This window comes from Heptranchias perlo, chromosome 21 (assembly GCF_035084215.1).
Source record: "Heptranchias perlo isolate sHepPer1 chromosome 21, sHepPer1.hap1, whole genome shotgun sequence".
In the NCBI taxonomy this organism is placed as follows: domain Eukaryota; kingdom Metazoa; phylum Chordata; class Chondrichthyes; order Hexanchiformes; family Hexanchidae; genus Heptranchias; species Heptranchias perlo.
Genome location: NC_090345.1, coordinates 51,336,869 through 51,356,518, shown reverse-complemented (window position 1 = coordinate 51,356,518; position 19,650 = coordinate 51,336,869). Strand labels below are relative to the sequence as shown.

The 19,650-nt window shown below is 47.4% G+C and overlaps 1 protein-coding gene across 1 annotated transcript in view; it reads left to right on the top strand.

Moving 5' to 3' along the window:
- Positions 1-16,639, top strand: part of kifbp (kinesin family binding protein) — a 35,343-nt gene extending 18,704 nt beyond the window's left edge. Inside the window, exons 5-7 of the mRNA XM_068002649.1 lie at positions 7,956-8,049; positions 10,556-10,668; positions 15,681-16,639. Of these exons, the coding sequence (XP_067858750.1) occupies positions 7,956-8,049; positions 10,556-10,668; positions 15,681-16,559 (1,086 nt within the window). The 3' untranslated portion in view covers positions 16,560-16,639. The remainder of the gene's footprint in view (positions 1-7,955; positions 8,050-10,555; positions 10,669-15,680) is intronic.
- The last annotated feature ends 3,011 nt before the right edge of the window (positions 16,640-19,650 follow it).

Sequence of the window (19,650 nt, the reverse complement as noted above, 5' to 3'; positions counted from 1 at the left end):
CGTTCGGATCATCCCTTTTCTTTGTGAATACGGAGACAAAATATTCATTTAAAACCCTACCCACATCCTCTACTTCTACACATAAGTTACCCTTATCATCCCTGATAGGTCCCACCTTTTCCTGAGCTATCCTCTTGTTCTTAATGTACTGATAAAACATCTTTGGGTTTTCTTTAATCTTACTAGCTAATATTTTTTCATGCCCTCTCTTTGCTTTCCTTATTTCCTTTTTTACATCATCCCTGTACTTTCTATACTCCTCTAGGCTTTCTGCAGTATTTAGTTTTCTGTGACAGTCATAAGCTTTCTTTTTCTGCTTTATCTTGCCCCGTATCCTTCTAGACAACCAGGGGGCTCTAGATTTGGCAGTGCCACCCTTTTTCTTTGAGGGGACGTGTCTGCATTGTACCCGTAGAATTTCACTTTTTAATGCCTCCCACTGGCTTGCCACTGATTTCTCCTCAAGTAGTTGTGTCCAGTCCACTTCTGCCAAATCACCTTAGTTCTGTAAAATTTGCCTTCCCCCAATTTAAAACGTTCACTCCTAATTTAACTCTGTCCTTTTCCATAACAATGCTAAAACTAACTGAATTGTGGTCACTATCCCCAATATGGTCACCCACTGTCACATCTTCATTTCCCAGGACTAAATCTAGAATTGCATCCCCTCTTGTTGGGCCTGTCATGTGCTGGCTAAAAAAGTTCTCCTGGACACCGATCAAGAATTTTGCGCCCTCTGTGCCCCTCACACTGTTTGAATCCCAGTTGATGTTAGGGTAGTTGAGGTCCCCTACTATTATTGCACTCAGAAATTTGCCTACATATTTGTTCTTCTATCTCCCTTTCGCCATTCGGGGGTCTATAGTACACTCCTAGTAGTGTGACTGACCTGTTTTTATTTCTTAGCTCAACCCATATGGCCTCGATTGATGATCCATTTAGCATATCATCCTTTCTCACAACTGTAATTGATTCTTTAACCAATAATGCTACCCCCCCTCCTTTTTTATCACCTACTCTATCCTGCCTGAAAACTCTATATCCAGGGATATTGAGCTGCCGATTATCCCCCTCTTTAAGCCAGGTTTCCGTTATAGCAATGATATCATGCTGCCATGTGTCTATCTGTGCCCTTAGCTCATCTGCTTTGTTTGTAATACTCCTTGCATTGAAGTATATTCCCTTTAACCCCGTCAAATTCCTGCGCTGAACACTATTTAACCTTTGCTTCTTTTGCCTTTTTGAGTCGCTAACTACGTCACTAACTGCTTTTCTACTTCCCGTTTTCTGGTCTGAGTTTGTCCTATCTGTACCTGCCCTTTGGTTCCCATCCCCCTGCCATACTAGTTTAAACCCTCCCCAACAGAACGAGCAAATGCCCCCGCGAGGATATTGGTCCCGGTTCTGCTTGGGTGCAACCCGTCCAGCTTGTACAGGTCCCCCCTTTCCCAGAATCAGTCCCAATGCCTCAGGAATTTAAACCCCTCCCTCCTACACCATCTCTCAAGCCACGTATTCATCTGGTCTATTCTGCTATTTCTGCTCTCGCTAGCACGTGGCACTGGGAGTAATCCTGAGATTACTATCTTAGTGGTCCTGCTTTTTAATTCATTTCCTCACTCCCTATATTCTGCTTGCAGGACCTCATCCCTTTTTTTTACCGATGTCGTTGGTACTGATATGGACCACGACCTCTGGCTGTTCACCCTCCCCCTTCAGAATGTCCTGCAGCCGCTCCATGATATCCTTGACCCTAGCACCAGGGAGGCAACATACCATCCTGGAGTCATGTCTGTGTGACTCTACTGATATTAATTACTTTAAATTCCTCACTTGGTTCACCACTATTTCTGGTATGTTTTTTGTGTATTCTACTGTGAAGACAGATACAAAATATTTGTTTAAGGCATCTGCCATTTCCTGATTCCCCATGATAATTTCTCCTGTCTCAGCCTCTAAGGGACCCATGTTTACTTTTGCTACTCTCTTCATTTTTACATTCTTGTAGAATCTCTTACAATCCGTTTTTATATTTTTTGCTAGTTTACTCTCATATTCTATTTTCTCTCTTTTTATCAATTTTTTGGTTGTCCTTTGCTGGTTTCTAAAAACCCTCCCAATCCTCAGGCTTACCACAATTTTTGGCAACATTATAGGCCTCTTCTTTTAATCTAATACTATCCCTAACTTCTTTAGTTAGCCATGGGTGGATCACTTTTCCCGTGGAGTTTTTATTTCTCAATCAAATGTATATTTGTTGAGAATATTGAAATATTTCTTTAAATGTTTGCCATTGTTTATCAACCGTCATACCCTTTAATCTAATTTCCCAATCTACCTTAGCCAACTCATCCTCATACCTATGTAATTGGCTTTATTTAGTTTATGACTAATTTCTGACTTAAGTACGTCACTCTCAAACTCAATATTATGATCACTCTTCCCCAGAGGATCCCTTACTGTGAAATTACTAATTAACCCTGTCTCATTACATAATACAAGATCTAACATAACCTGTTCCCTGGTTGCTTCCATGACGTATTGTTCTAGGAAACTGTCTCGAATGCATTCCATGAACTCGTCCTCCAAACTACTTTTGCCAATTTGATTTGCCCAGTCTATATGAAGATTAAAGTCCCCCGTGATTATTGCATTACCTTTGTTACAAGCTCCTCTTATTTTTTAATTAATACTCTGTCCAACAGTATAGCTACTGTTAGGGGGCCTATAAACTACTCCCACCAGAGTTTTCTGCCCCTTGTTATTTCTTATCTCCACCCAGACTGATTCTACTTCCTGATCCTCCGAGCTAAGATCCTTTCTCACCACTGTCCTTATGTCATCCTTTATTATTAGGGCTACACCTCTCCTTTTCCATTCTGCCTGTCTTTTCTAAATGTCAAGTACCCTAGAATATTTAGTTCCCAACCTTGGTCACCTTGCAACCGTGTCTCAGTAATGGCTACTAGATCAAACCCATTTATCTCTATTTGTGCCATTAATTCATCTATCTTATTACGAATGCTCCATGCATTCAGATAAAGCGCCTTTAATTTTAACTTTTTACCATTTTTTCCTGCTTTGACATTATTTGCTGATGCAAACTCTGCTTATCTTTACCCAAATCACTACACTGCTCTATTGCCTTGATTTTCTCCATTAGATTTCTAAATTTCGCCATACCTGACCCCCCCTCCCCCCCCCAATATTTAGTTTAAAGCCCTATCTACCGCCCTAGTTATTCAATTTTCCAGGACACTGGTCCCAGTCCTGTTTAAATGGAGCCCGTCCCATCGGAACAGCTCCCTCTTTCCCCAGTACTGGTGCCAGTGCCCCATGGATTGAAACCCCTGTCTCCCACATCACTCTGAGCCACGCATTTAACACTCTGTTTGTCCCTATGCCAATTTGTCCGTGGCTCAGGTAGTAATCCAGAGATTATTACCTTTGAGGTTCTGCTTATTAATTTAGACCCGAGCTCCTCAAACTCCCTCAGCAGAACCTCATTCCTAGTTCTACCTACGCCGTTGGTTCCTACATGGACCACGACAACTGGATCCTCCCCCTCATGCTCCAAGTTCTTTTCCAGCAGAGAGGAGATGTCCCTAACCCTGGCACCAGGCAGGCAACACGGCCTTCGGGACTCCTGGTCGTGGCTGTAGAGAACAGTCTCTATCCCCCTGACTATACTATCCCCTAACACTACCACATTCCTTATTACTCCCCTCCCCCCCCCCACTCGAATGGCCTCCTGTACCACGGTGCCATGGTCAATTTGCTCATCCTCCCTGCAGCCCTTGTTCTCATCCACACAGGTAGCAAGTACCACGTGCTTGTTGGACAAGGGCAAAGGCTGAGGCTCCTCCATCACTGGATCCTGGGTCCCCATACCCACCTGACTCTCAGTCACATCCTCCTGTCCCTGATCACTGACCACATCTAAACTACTGCCTAACCTAAGTGGTGTGACCGCCTCCTGGATCAAAGTGTCCAAATAACTCTCATAATTTCATAATGCTCAAAGAACTCCAGGGGAAAAGTGATCCATCCGAGGCTAACTAAAGAAGTTAAGGATAGTATTAGATTAAAAGAGGCTTATAATGTTGCCAAGAAGAGTAGTGAGCCTGAGGATTGGAATAGTTTTAGAAACCAGCAAAGGATGACCAAAAAATTGATAAAGAGGGAGAAAATAGAATATGAGAATAAACTAGCAAGAAATATAAAGTAAACGTGGGTCCCTTAGAGGCTGAGACAGGAGAAATTATAATGGGGAATAAGGAAATGGCAGATGTGTTATCAGGTTGACAGGCTGTAACTAGCGGGGTGCCGCAAGGATCAGTGCTTGGGCCTCAGCTGTTTACAATCTATATTAATGACTTAGATGAAGGGACTGAGTGTAATGTATCCAAGTTTGCTGACGATACAAAATTAGGTGGGAAAGTAAACTGTGAGAAGGACACAAAGAGTCTGCAAAGGGATATAGACAGGTTAAGTGAGTGGGTAAGAAGGTAGCAGATGGAGGATAATGTGGGGAAATGTGAGGTTATTCACTTTGGTAAGAAGAATAGAAAAACAATATTTTTTAAATGATGAGAAACTATTAAATGTTGGTGTTCAGAGGGATTTGGGTGTCCTTGTATACGAAACACACAAAGTTAGCATGCAAGTACAGCAAGCAATTGGGAAGGCAAATGGTATGTTGGCCTTTATTGCAAGGGGGTTGGAGTACAAGAGTAAGAAAGTCTTACTGCAGTTGTACAGGGCTTTGGTGAGACCTCACCTGGAGTACTGCGTTTTGGTCTCCTTACCTAAGGAAGGATATACTTGCCCTAGAGGCAGTGCAACGAAGGTTCACTAGATTGATTCCTAGGATGAGAGGGTTGTCCTATGAGGAGGGACTGAGTAGAATGGGCCTGTACTCTCTAGAGTTTAGAAGAATGAGAGGTGATCTCATTGAAACATCTAAGTTTCTAAGAGGGCTTGACAGGGTAGATGCTGAGAGACTGTTTCCCTAGGCTGGAGAGTCTAGAACTAGGGGGCATAGTCGCAGGATAAGGGGTCGTCCATTTAAGACTGAGATGAGGAGGAATTTCCTCACTCAGAGAGTTGCGAATCTTTGGAATTTTCAACCCCAGAGGGCTGTAGATGCTCAGTCGTTGAATATATTCACGGCTGAGATCAATAGATTTTTGGATTCTAGGGGAATTAAGGGATACAGGGATCGGGTGGGAAAGTGGAGTTGAGGTCGAAGATCAGCCCTAATCTTATTGAATGGCGGAGCAGTCTCGAGGGGCCGGATGGTCTACTCCTGCTGTCATTTCTTATGTTCTTATGTTTCACCACTTAAAAAATACTCAGATCGATCTGTTCTTGGTCCAAAATGGATGACCTCACACTTACCTGTGTTGAAATCCATCAGCCACAGTTTTGCCCACTCACTTAATCCATCAGTGTCTCTTTGTAATTTTATACTTCTGTCTTTGCTACTTACTGTGTCACCAATCTTTGTGTCATCGGCAAACTTGGATATCTGTTTTTTTTATTTGTTCATGGGATGTGGGCGTCGCTGGCGAGGTCAGCATTTATTGCCCATCCCTAATTGCCCTTGAGAAGGTGGTGGTGAGCCGCCTTCTTGAACCGCTGCAGTCCGTGTGGTGAAGGTTCTCCCACAGTGCTGTTAGGAAGGGAGTTCCAGGATTTTGACCCAGCGACGATGAAGGAACACCGATATATTTCCAAGTCGGGATGGTGTGTGACTTGGAGGGGAACGTGCAGGTGGTGTTGTTCCCATGTGCCTGCTGCCCTTGTCCTTCTAGGTAGAGGTTGCAGGTTTGGGAGGTGTTGTCGAAGAAGTCTTGGTGAGTTGCTGCAGTGCATCCTGTGGATGGTACACACTGCAGCCACAGTGCGCCGGTGGTGAAGGGAATGAATGTTTAGGGTGGTGGATGGGGTGCCAATCAAGTGGGCTGCTTTATCCTGGATGGTGTCGAGCTTCTTGAGTGTTGTTGGAGCTGCACTCATCCAGGCAAGTGGAGAGTATTCCATCACACTCCTGCCTTGTAGATGGTGGAAAGGCTTTGGGGAGTCAGGAGGTGAGTCACTCGCCACAGAATACCCAGCCTCTGACCTGCTCTTGTAGCCACAGTATTTATGTGGCTGGTCCAGTTAAGTTTCTGGTCAGTGGTGACCCCCAGGATGTTGATGGTGGGGGATTCAGCGATGGTAATGCTGTTGAATGTCAAGGGGAGGTGGTTAGACTCTCTCTTGTTGGAGATGGTCATTGCCTGGCACTTCTGTGGCACGAATGTTACTTGCCGTTTATCAGCCCAAGCCTGGATGTTGTCCAGGTCTTGCTGCATGCGGGCATGGACTGCTTCATTATCTGAGGGGTTGCGAATGGAACTGAACACTGTGCAATCATCAGCGAACATCCCCATTTCTGACCTTATGATGGAGGGAAGGTCATTGATGAAGCAGCTGAAGATGGTTGGGCCTAGGACACTGCCCTGAGGAACTCCTGAAGCAATGTCCTGGGGCTGAGATGATTGGCCTCCGACAACCATTATCATCTTCCTTGGTGCTAGGTATGACTCTAGCCACTGTTATATATTATCTAAGTCACTAATCAATATAGTGAATAGTTGAGGCCCTAGCACAGATCCTTCTGGGACACCACCAGTCACTTTCTTCCATTTCAAGTACATACCCATTCTCCCTACTCTCTGTCTTCCACTGCCTAACCAATCTCCTAACCAGGTCAATAATTTGCCTTCAATTCCATGAGCTTTAATTTGGCTAACAGTCTCTTATGTGGAGCCTTATCGAATACCTTCTGGAATTCCATATAAACTACATCCATAGACATTCCCCTCTCTACTACTTTAGTTACTTCCTCAAAATATTCAATTAGGTTCATTAGACATGACCTACCCGTTACAAATCCATGTTGGCTCTCTCTAATCAGCTCAAATTCCTCTAAGTGCTCAATCACTCTGTCCTTAATTATAGATTCCATTCGCTTCCCCACAGCGGCTGTTAGACTAACAGTTCTGTAATGACCTGGTTTCTCTCTCTCACCTTTCTTAAATAGTGGAGTTATATTTGCATTTTTCCAATCTAAAGGGACAATTCCTGAATCGAGAGAATAGTTTGGAAGATTATGACTAAAGCATCTCCAATTTCCTCACCGACTTCCTTTACAACCCTGGGGTGGAAACCATTGGGTCCTGGGGATTTGTCAGTCTTTCGTGCCATTATTTTTTCTCATAATGTTCTTGCTTACGTTAACTTTAGTGAGTTCCAGTCCTTGATTCATTATTAGTTTCCCTGGAATGTCGGGTATATTATCCTCTTCCTCTACTGTGAAGACCGACACACAGTAATTATTCAACAAGTCCGCCATTCCTTATTTTCATTTATTACCCGTATCTGTTCCTAAAGGGCCCACATTACCCTTGGCTACCCTTTTCCTTTTAATATAATTGTAAATGCTTTTTGTGTTAATCCTTTTATCCCTCCCAAGTTTTTTTTCGTATACCCTTTGTAGAGCTATTTATCCTTTCCACGAGGACCTAGGTCCCAGTCCGGTTCAGGTGCAGTCTGTCCCAGCGATACAGCTCCCTCCTGTCCCAGTACTGGTGTCAGTGTCCCATGAAATGGATCCCCTCCTTCCCACACCACTCCTTTGGTCACGTGTTCACCTTCCTGATCTGTTTTTTCCCAATGCCAATTTAGCACGTTCCTGAGATTACCAGTCTTGAGGTCCGGCTTTTTAATTGAGCTCCTAGCTCCTGATACTCCCTCAGCAGGACCTCCTCCCTTGTCTTCCCTATGTCATTGTTCCCAACATGGACCACGAGCAGGAGAGACCTACAGCGTGGGCCGGGACTGCAGTGAACAATTCAGAGCTCAGGGTGTACCCAGCATGTTGACTGTTTGTGTTTTCTGTTGAGCAGCAGCGTTACATGGAAGGTCGACTGTGCCTTGCAGCTTCCAGCGTGATCTTCAACCAGGTGGGAGGAGTGGCCTCCGAATCTTCTGCAGAGGAAAGTAGGTTTGATTATCTAAGAATGGTTTTGGTGTTTCAGCAATGAAATGTATGAGAAACATTCAGAGCCTTAAAAGCTCGAAGTATTGAAGTGTTTTTGCAGTAGTCATAGAGAGTCATAGAGTCATAGAGTTATACAGCACGGATAGAGGCCCTTCGGCCCATCGTGTCCGCGCCGGCCATCAGCCCTGTCTACTCTAATCCCATATTCCAGCATTTGGTCCGTAGCCTTGTATGCTATGGCATTTCAAGTGCTCATCCAAATGCTTCTTGAATGTTGTGAGGGTTCCTGCCTCCACAACCCTTTCAGGCAGTGAGTTCCAGACTCCAACCACCCTCTGGGTGAAAAAGTTCTTTCTCAAATCCCCTCTAAACCTCCCGCCTTTTACCTTGAATCTATGTCCCCTTGTTATAGTACCCTCAACGAAGGGAAAAAGCTCCTCAGTATCCATCCTATCTGTGCCCCTCATAATTTTGTACACCTCAATCATGTCCCCCCTCAGCCTCCTCTGCTCCAAGGAAAACAAACCCAATCTTCCCAGTCTCTCTTCATAGCTGAAGCGCTCCAGCCCTGGTAACATCCTGGTGAATCTCCTCTGCACCCTCTCCAAAGCGATCACATCCTTCCTGTAGTGTGGCGACCAGAACTGCACACAGTACTCCAGCTGTGGCCTAACCAGTGTTTTATACAGCTCCATCATAACCTCCTTGCTCTTATATTCTATGCCTCGGCTAATAAAGGCAAGTATCCCATATGCCTTCTTTACCACCTTATCTACCTGTTCCGCCGCCTTCAGGGATCTGTGAACTTGCACACCAAGATCCCTCTGACCCTCTGTCTTGCCTAGGGTCCTCCCATTCATTGTGTATTCCCTTGCCTTGTTAGTCCCTCCAAAGTGCATCACCTCGCACTTTTCCGGGTTAAATTCCATTTGCCACTGTTCCGCCCATCTGACCAACCCATCTATATCGTCCTGCAGACTGAGGCTATCCTCCTCGCTATTTACCACCCTACCAATCTTTGTATCATCAGCGAACTTACTGATCATACCTTTTACATTCATATCCAAGTCATTAATGTAGACCACAAACAGCAAGGGACCCAGCACCGATCCCTGTGGTACCCCACTGGCCACAGGCTTCCAGTCACAAAAACAACCTTCAACCCTCACCCTCTGCCTTCTGCCACTAAGCCAGTTTTGCATCCAAAGTGCCAAGGCACCCTGGACTCCATGGGCTCGTACCTTCTTGACCAGTCTCCTGTGCGAGACTTTATCGAAGGCCTTACTGAAATCCATGTATACCACATCCACTGCGTTACCCTCATCCACACGCCTAGTCACCCCCTCAAAAAATTCAATCAAATTAGTAGTGTTCTGTGTAGAATAATTTCCAGTCTGAAGACGTGTGTGAATCAGCCGTGATACATAGAGCTGGGTGTGGGACCGCATGGAGACTTCCCGGGGACTCCCTCTCCCCCCCCCCCCCCCCCCGCCTCTGACCATGGTGCTGACTCGGCTAGAGATGGTCCTCCCTCCAGTACTTCAGCTAACTGATCTGTCTTTGTATGTTGACAGACTATTCAGCCATGAAATGCATTGTAGCCGAAGCCAACACTGACCTAACCCACCGTTTGTGCGTGTGCAGTCTCTAATGGGAATGGTGGGCGGGGGGGGGGGGGTGGTAGATTCACTATGTAATGACCAGGAGGGCAAGCCCTGGATGATTTTCTCCCACTCCCCTTTTTCCCAGGGCACCGAGGCCAATGATAGTGCCCCAAACCCTGCCCTGGGCAGCGACCAGTTAACTGGGCCCTGATGGGGAATGGATCGGGACCTTTTGGTGTTTGTGGCTGAGTACCACATCACGTGGGGCATTCAGCCACTGAGCCAGCAGGGCGCTTCCAGAGAGCTTTGAACAGAGCCCCGAGGGGCCGATTTGGGGGAGTGAGTTTTGACCGTTTGTCCTTTCATCCCATTGTGATTCGGAAGCTGTGTCTGAAAGAAAACATCATGGCAAAGGCAGCAGCAGGCCCACCATCGCCGGACAGAGTTCATTAGAACATCGATCGGAGTTACATGGAGCAGTCTGTGCCCCCTCCCAGCGCGGGCGCCCGTGCCCCCTCCCAGCGCGGGCGCCCGTGCCCCCTCCCAGCGCGGGCGCCCGTGCCCCCTCCCAGCGCGGGCGCCCGTGCCCCCTCCCAGCGCGGGCGCCCGTGCCCCCTCCCAGCGCGGGCGCCCGTGCCCCCTCCCAGCGCGGGCGCCCGTGCCCCCTCCCAGCGCGGGCGCCTGTCCCTTACTCAGCTTCACTGCAAAAATAAAGTGTTTTCACTGAGCCAAAGTCGCGGGAGGAAGAACGAGGTGAGCTCCCCACAGTGCCAGCTGCTCTTCTAACTCAGATTGTTCCAAAACATTCAGCCCCGGGTGATTACTCAAATCTTTGCCTCATATTGTGACTCGCGGAGTGTGATCAACGGGAAACACTCAAAGCCATTTCCCTCCAACACAGGTGAAGAGGAGAGGGACCGGCGTGACCAACTCCAACAGAAGAAGGCAGAAATAGCCCGGTGTTGGATAAAGTACTGTCTCAATCTGCTGCAAGATGCGCGCAGGCTGCTCGAGGTATCTGCGATCGGTTTGTTTGGTATCTGTAGCTTTGTTCTAGGCCCCGACACACAAACACATGGTCCAGAAAGTGACTGTGACTCTAACTTCAATAAGATGAATGGTGGTGGGGGGGAAGGAGATAGAGGAGCAAATTTTCAGGCAAATTACAGAAAGATGCAAGAACTATAGAGTAGTGATAATGGGGGACTTCAATTATCCCAATATAGACTGGGACAGTAACAGTGTAAAGGGCAAAGAGGGGGAGGAATTCTTGAAATGTGAACAAGAGAACTTTCTTGATCAGTATGTTTCCAGCCCATCGGGGAAGGAAACAGTGCTGGATCTAATTCTGGGGAATGAAGTGGGGCAAGTGGAGCATGTTTCAGTGGGGGAGCATTTGGGGAACAGTGATCATAATATCATTAGGTTTAGAACTAGTTGTGGAAAAGGACAAGGAACAATCAAATATGAAAATACTAAACTGGAGGAGGGCTAATTTCAGTGAGTTAAAAAGGGATCTTGCCCTAGTGGATTGGAGTCAAAACTTGGTAGACAAAACAATAATTGAACAATGGGAGGCCTTCAAGGAGAAGATGGTTCGGGTACAGAGTAGACACATTCCCACGAGAGGGAAAGGAAGGGCATCCAAAGCTAGAGCTCCCTGGATGACTAAAAATATAGAGATTAAAATGAAACAGAAAAAGAAGGCTTATGACAAATGTAAGGTTCATAATACAGTAGAAAACCAGGCTGAATACAGAAAGTACAGAGGAGATCTAAAAAAGGGAATAAGAGGGACAAAGAGAGAGTGTGAGAATAGATTAGCGGCTAACATAAAAGGGAACCCAGAAGTCTTTTAGAAACATATAAATAGTAAAAAGGTAGTCAAAGGAAGGGTGGGACCGATTAGGGACAAAAAAGGAGATCATCTTGTGGAGGCAGAGGACATGGCTGAGGTACTAAATGAATACTTCGTATCGGTCTTCACTAGAGAAGAGGATGCTGCCAATGGAGCGGTAAAAGAGGAGGTAGTTGCGATATTGGATAGGATAAAAATAGATAAAGAGGAGGTACTTAAAAGGTTAGCAGTACTCAAAGTAGAAAAGTCACCAGGTCTGGATGGGATGCCTCCTAGGTTACTGAGGGAAGTAAGGGTGGAAATTGCAGAGGCTCTGGCCACAATCTTCCAATCCTCCTTAGATATGGGGACGGTGCCGGAGGACTGGAGGATTGCAAATGTTCAAAAAAGAGGAGAGGGATAAACCTGGCAATTACAGGCCAGTCAGCCTAACGTCAGTGGTGGGGAAACTTTTAGAGAATAATCCGGGATAAAATTAATTGCCATTTGGAAAAGTCTGGGCTAATAAATGAAAGTCAGCAGGGATTTATTAAAGGAAAATCGTGCTTGACTAACTAAAGATTGAGTTCTTTGATAAAGTAACGGAGAGGGTTGATGAGGGTAGTGCGGTTGATGTTGTGTAGATGGACTTTCAAAAGGCATTTGATAAAGTACCACATAATAGACTTGTTAGCAAAATTAAAGCCCATGGGATTAAAGGGACAGTGGGCAGTGTGGATACAAAATTGGCTAAGGGACAGAAAGCAGAGAGTAGTGGTGAACGGTTGTTTTTCAGACTGGAGGGAAGTATACAGTGGTGTTCCCCAGGGGTCAGTATTAGGACCACTGCTCTTTTTCATATATATTAATGACCTGGACTTGGGTGTACAGGGTATAATTTCAAAGTTTGCAGATGATGCAAAACTCGGAAATGAAGCAAACAACGTGGAGGAGAGTAACAGACTTCAGGAGGACACAGACAGACTGGTGAAATGGGCAGACACATGGCAGATAGAATTTAAAGCAGAGAAGTGTGAAGTGATGCATTTTGGTAGGAAGAATGAGGAGAGGCAATATAAACTAAATGTTACAATTTTAAAGGGGGTGCAGGAACAGAGAGACCTGGGGGTGTATGTACACAAATCTTTGAAGATGCAGGACAAGTTAAAAAAGCATATGAGATCCTGGGCTTTATTAATAGAGGCATTGAGTACAAAAGCAAGGAAGTTATGTTAAACCTTTATAAAACACTGGTTAGGCCTCAGCTGGAGTATTGTGTTCAATTCTGGGCACCACACTTTAGGAAGGATGTCAAGGCCTTGGAGAGGGTGCAGAGGAGATTTACTAGAATGGTACCAGGGATGAGGGACTTCAGTTATGTGGAGAGACTGGAGAAGCTGGGATTGTTCTCCTTAGAGCAGAGAAGGTTAAGGGGAGATTTGATAGAGGTATTCAAAATCATGAAGAGTTTTGACAGAGTAAATAAGGAGAAACTGTTTCCGGTGGCAGAAGGGTCGGTAACCAGAGGACACAGATTTAAGGTGATCGGCAAAAGAACCAGAGGCGACATGAGGAAACATTTTTTTACGCAGCGAGTTGTAATGATCTGGAATTCACTGCCTGAAAGGGCGGTGGAAACAGATTCAATAATAACTTTCAAAAGGGAATTGGATAAATACTTGAAGGGAAAAAATTTACAGAGCTGTGGGGAAAGAGCAGGGGATCGGGATTAAATTGATAGTTCTTTCAAAGAGTTTGCACGATGGGCCAAATGGTGTCGTTCTGTGCTTTACCTACTATGATAGCTGCAGCAGAGATTGAGAGGAAATTCAGGCAGTGAGGCCTATCCCTGTCCGGGGCACCCAGCCGGGACTGACCCCACCCCGGCCAGGACTCCCGCCCGTCCCACTTACTGCAGCTTCCAAGGGCTGCTATGTAGAAGGTAGTGGGAAGCCTTGTCGTGGTCTCCTCTCCCCCAGTGGGGCCCAGCATTTCCCTGCTGTTGGTCATGGCCTGGGCCTACAGTGGAAGCCTTGTTGCCCCTTGTGGAGGTCCCCACTGCACCACTGCCAGGATTTAGCGTCCTCACACTAACGGAATCCTTCGTGGCGGCAGGAGCTCCCCAGCGGAGTGAACTTCGACCCAGCATCAGGGGGTCAGGGCTGGCAAGGACCCGGAGATGCGGGTGGTAGTCCCTCCCAACCCCCGATGAGGAGAATTCCCCTCCCAACCCCCGATGAGGAGAATTCCCCTCCCCCCGATGAGGAGAATTCCCCTCCCATTCCCCCGATGAGGAGAATTCCCCTCCCACCCCCCCCCCCCCTGACGAGGAGAATTCCCCTCCCATTCCCCCCCGACGAGGAGAATTCCCCTCCCAACCCCCGACGAGGAGAATTCCCCTCCCATTCCCCCCCGACGAGGAGAATTCCCCTCCCAACCCCCGATGTCTCCAGTGTACTGCACAGTGGCTCCAGTAGATGGGGCTGTGGCCCAGGACTCGAGGATTGTGATGAGGCCAGCTTCTCCATTGGAAGGTGCTCTGCCTTCCTGGCCAGTGGTGCCACGGATGCCGGTCCCACTTGGATGCAGTGCCTGGCCCAAGTGGCCGTTCTCCACGTGTGACACTGTACGGTAAACCGCAAAGGGACATCTCTGCCCCACACCTCCTGGGCAAACATGGTGTCAGTGGCATGGCCACACATTAACAGTCCCTCGGCCGAGACGAGCTGAACCAGCTCATATCTGGGCTTCAACCCCGGATGGCCCCGCTCAGTGTCACCCCCCCCACCTCTGGTGGACCGACTCACTCGCCCCTGTTTGGGGTCTGGGTTCAAGACACTTTTCATCACGTATCGGGTTGCCAACTCGCGTTGAACATATTCCTGGAGGTTTGATCACATGACATCTGACCATGTAACATCGGATCACGTGACATCTGATCACGTGACACTTTCCCGCAGTTTGATGAGGGTTGGGCCCCCTCTAGTTGAATGCCTTTGCATGTGGTTTTGTGACAGCAGCTGCGGCGCAAGATTTTTCAAAATTTATTCTTGGGATGTGGGGGTTGCTGGCGAGGCCGGCATTTATTGCCCATCCCTAATTGCCCTCGAGAAGGTGGTGGTGAGCCGCCTTCTTGAACCGCTGCAGTCCGTGTGGTGACGGTTCTCCCACAGTGCTGTTAGGAAGGGAGTTGCAGGATTTTGACCCAGCGACAATGAAGGAACAGTGATATATTTCCAAGTCGGGATGGTGTGTGACTTGGAGGGGAACGTGCAGGTGGTGTTGTTCCCATGTGCCCGCTGCCCTTGTCCTTCTCGGTGGTAGAGGTTTGGGAGGTGCTGTCGACGTTCTGAGAACCAGAAGGCTGTTCGCAAGCAGGCAAAGAAAGTTTACAGGCACAGACCACAAACTCAAAGCTCCACTTCCCCCCCCCCCCCCCCACCGGGAGATTCACCTCCTCCCCCCCACCCTCCCCCCGGGAGATTCACCTCCTCCCCCCCACCCTCCCCCCGGGAGATTCACCTTCTCCACCCCCCCCCCCCCCGGGGATTCACCTTCCATCTGGCAGGGTTGGCGATTCTACGCTATATCTGTGTAGAGTTCATTTTACATGTTCGGCCCTGCTGTCGGACCTGTCAGGCACTACCCCCTCTTTACAGAGATAAACACAGGTTTAATGAGGAAAGACTTCTGTTTACAAAATCCCCTTCCCACACACCAGCGTTCAGCTCTGTTCACTTAACAGTTTGCAGTCTAAATTCCTGTTTCACTTCAAACTGCTCTCACTTGGAACAGAGTGTAACTTCAGTAATGAACTGCGTTTCTCAGTTCTTAGCAGCATTAGGACAGTCATGGGACAAAAGAATGGGGGCAGTGTGATGACAGGTTGTGCCTTTCCTTGATTCAGGAGGCTGGTGAAGTCAGTGCGGGGCGGCAGCGAGTTTTGTGAAAGAAATGTTTTTTGTGGAATGGGGAGTTCTTTACCCAGCATCCAAAGCGGCAGAGAAACTATTCCGTGGGATTGAATAGGTACACAGCTCTTTCCCAGGTGTATTTGCCCACTGATTTTATCATTAACCTCTGACAGTGTTAGATGGTAAAGGTGAAAGTGTAAATGTCATACACACTGTAGCGGCAACACCAAGGAGGCACCTTGCTGGATTGCTGTAGCTGTCGCCTTTTCTTACAGGATGATATAGGTGAACTGGATTGGGACCGGCAAGAAGAGCTGAAAATTCAACTGAGAAAAGAAGAGGAGGAGAAGGAACAGGGGAGGAAAAGTGCCGTGCTGTTTGGATCCAGCGATACGTTTGATCTGATTCAGTCTGTCGAGGAGAAGGTGAGCTACACTTACCCCGTGGACTTTGCGGAAGCCCGTGAGGTGTTCATGGTCGGACAGAACTACGTGCAAGAGGCCAAGGAGTTCTTCCAGCTTGATGCCCACGTGACGGACCACATTGAAGTGGTTCAGGATCACAGTGCCTTATTCAAGGCCCTGGCATTCTTCGAAGAGGACCAAGAGAGGCGTTGCAAGATGCACAAACGGCGCATAGACATGCTCGACACGGTCTACACGGAGTTAAACCCGCAGTATTACCTCTTGGTCTGCAGGCAGCTTCAGTTTGAGATAGGAGATACATACTATGAAATGATGGAGCTGAAGGTCTCCATCGCTAACAGGCTGGACGAGCTGGATAGTCACAACATCAAAAAAATCAACCACCTGGCCCAGTCAGCCATTGCCTACTACAACCTCTTCCTGGACTCCCTGAAGAACTCTGAGAAGAAGTTCCCCGAGAGGCTGGACGCTGACGTGGTGCGCCCAGCACTGGTGGCCAAGTTTCGCATCGGTTGGTTATACAGCAAGGTGATCACTTCTGAGCTGAAGACCCAGCTGGAGAACATGCAGCAGTCGGTGGACTGTTACCGTTTTGTGGTGGATTACTGTGAGAGCCAGCCTGAGGCAGCCAAGGTAATGGAACCTGAGCTAGAGCTCTGTGCCGAGATGGCTACCCTATTACCGGCAAGAATGGAGAAAGTAAGGGCCAAATTAGTGCCTTTCGACTAGTGACGATGCCTGAACTGCCTCATTGCCCCACCCCATTAGCTGTACTGCCCCTTGTGGAATAAACATACCCCAAACGTTTAGTGTTTTGTCTCTTCAGATGTAAACAGAAAGACTTGTATTTATATCACACCTTTCACAATATCCCAAAGTGCTTTACAGCCAATGAAGTACTTTTGAGGTGTAGTCACTGTTGTAGGAAATGTTTTTCAGTGATGTTGGTTGAGGGATAAATATTGGCCAGGACATCAGGGAGAACTCCCCTGCTCTTCTTCCAGTAGTGGCTGTGGGATCTTTTACGTCCACCTGAGAGGGCAGACGGGGCCTCGGTTTAGACGGCACCTCCGACAGTGCAGCATTCCCTCTGTACTGCACTGAAGTGTCAGCCTGGATTTTGTGCTCAAATCCCTGGAGTGAGGCTTGAACCCATGACCTCCTGACTCCGAGGCGGGAGTGCATCCACCGAGCCACGGCTGAAGTTTCGAGAAAAGCCACCCAACACATTTGTGTGCAGCTCCCCCTCTAACTACGTAGTGTGAATGACATATTCACATAAACCAGACATCACTCAACTCACATCTAGTCCAATTATTCTTTGAAAATCCAAAGTTATTGCTGCCCAAGCTCAGAACTAAATTCTGTTTAAAAGTATTTCTCAGGAATAGGAAAAGCCATCAGTCCGAAGGCTATCTCTGCTGTTCACAGATCAAGCCCATTTACCAACCCACACATATCTCTCAATCTCTTCTTCCATCACATTGTCAGTCAGTGACCTGCCCTTAGAACTTATTTCACAATTTATAGTGTCACACTAAGAACTGTTAAATGAATACAGTATTTGGCAAGTACAAAACAAAGTGTTCAGTTGCTCTTACATTATCAATAGTTGGAAATAGAAGCAGGAAATGCAAAAAAAAATTGCAGAGGTATCCTGTATAAAAAAAGTTAGCATTGGACAAAAATAGTATAGTGGTTATTTAATATACAGATATGCTACCGGGACTTGATGGTTTGACTTATAGGGAGAGGTTGGATAGACTGAGACTTTTTTCCCTGGAGAGTAGGAGGTTGAGGGGTGATCTTCTAGAAGTCTATAAAATAATGAGGGGCATAGATAAGGTAGATAGTCAAAATCTTTTCCCAAAGGTAGGGGAGTCTATAACGAGGGGACATAGATTTAAGGTGAGAGGTGAGAGATACAAAAGGGTCCAGAGGGGCAGTTTTTTCGCTCAAAGGGTGGTGAGTGTCTGGAACGAGCTGCCAGAGGCAGTAGTAGAGGCGGGTACAACTTTGTCTTTTAAAAAGCATTTGGACAGTTACATGGGTAAGATGGGTATAGAGGGATATGGGCCAAGTGCAGGCAATTGGGACTAGCTTAGTGGTATAAACTGGGCGACATGGACATGTTGGGCCGAAGGGCCTGTTTCCATGTTGTAAACTTCTATGATTCTATGATTATTTTTATAGTTACATTATTAACCTTTGGGTGGAAAAACTTGTTTCCTTATTCCTAAGTTGCTAATTTGTAACTGCTGTCCCCTGAGTTTTAAACCCTTTTGCTGCTAATCAATTTGCTTGTGTCGATTTTCTTCATTCCCTTCATGATCTTCAAACTTCAATTCTATAATCTCATAGTCTGTTCAAAGCCACAATCACTGATCATTGGCCACCCTCACACTTCTTCATTTACAACTTGCTGCTCCCTGTCTCTCATGTGGGCCTCAGAAAACCTTGGAGACTGGTTTCACTCTGACTCCCCTCGCTGTCCGTTTCCATCACTTCCAGGGCACGCACTGCCACGAAGGAGGACAGCATGTACTTATATTGTCCCCTAAACACAGTGGGGAGAAGAAATGGAATGGGCATAGAGGGAGAGTCAAGAGGGCTGACCGAGGGTTCACAGAGAGGATGGACTTTGACCGAGGGTTCACAGAGAGGATGGACTTTGACCGAGTGTTCATGGAGAGGATGGACTTTGACCGAGGGTTCACGGAGAGGATGGACTTTGACCGAGGGTTCACGGAGAGGATGGACTTTGACCGAGGGTTCACGGAGAGGATGGACTTTGACCGAGGGTTCACGGAGAGGATGGACTTTGACCGAGGGTTCACGGAGAGGATGGACTTTGACCGAGGGTTCACGGAGAGGATGGACTTTGACCGAGGGTTCACGGAGAGGATGGACTTTGACCGAGGGTTCACGGAGAGGATGGACTTTGACCGAGGGTTCACGGGGAGGATGGACTTTGACCGAGGGTTCACGGAGAGGATGGACTTTGATCGAGGGTTCACGGAGAGGATGGACTTTGACCGAGGGTTCACGGAGAGGATGGACTTTGACCGAGGGTTCACGGAGAGGATGGACTTTGACCGAGGGTTCACGGAGAGGATGGACTTTGACCGAGTGTTCACGGAGAGGATGGACTTTGACCGAGGGTTCACGGAGAGGATGGACTTTGATCGAGGGTTCACGGAGAGGATGGACTTTGACCGAGGGTTCACGGAGAGGATGGACTTTGACCGAGGGTTCACGGAGAGGATGGACTTTGACCGAGGGTTCACGGAGAGGATGGACTTTGACCGAGGGTTCACGGAGAGGATGGACTTTGACCGAGGGTTCACGGAGAGGATGGACTTTGATCGAGGGTTCACGGAGAGGATGGACTTTGACCGAGAGCTCACAGAGAGGATGGACTTTGAGGAGGATATCAATGTGAGGGAGAAGCAGAGAGGTGGAGCGAATGATTAAGGCTTGACTAAATGTGTTTAGTTTCGAGTTGGATTAAAATGATTAAGAGTAAGCACTGCTCCAGATGTGGAGGGAGGGAGCAGCTGCCCACAGGATTGACCTCCACATGACCCTGTCCCAAATCCAGAGTTTGGGTTCATTAACGTGGGTTTATTAGAATGCATTGTCATTTGGTTCTATCCTGGTGACAAGTACTTGTTGAGTGCAGGCGGCAGTACTGCTGGACCTATCGGAGGTACTCGGGGGGGGTGGGGGGACTCCCAGAATAGCCCAGGAACGCCCACAGTTACTTCATTAAAAGCTGGAAGTCAGAAGTGACCGCTTCCCACAGTCGGGATTTCTGGGC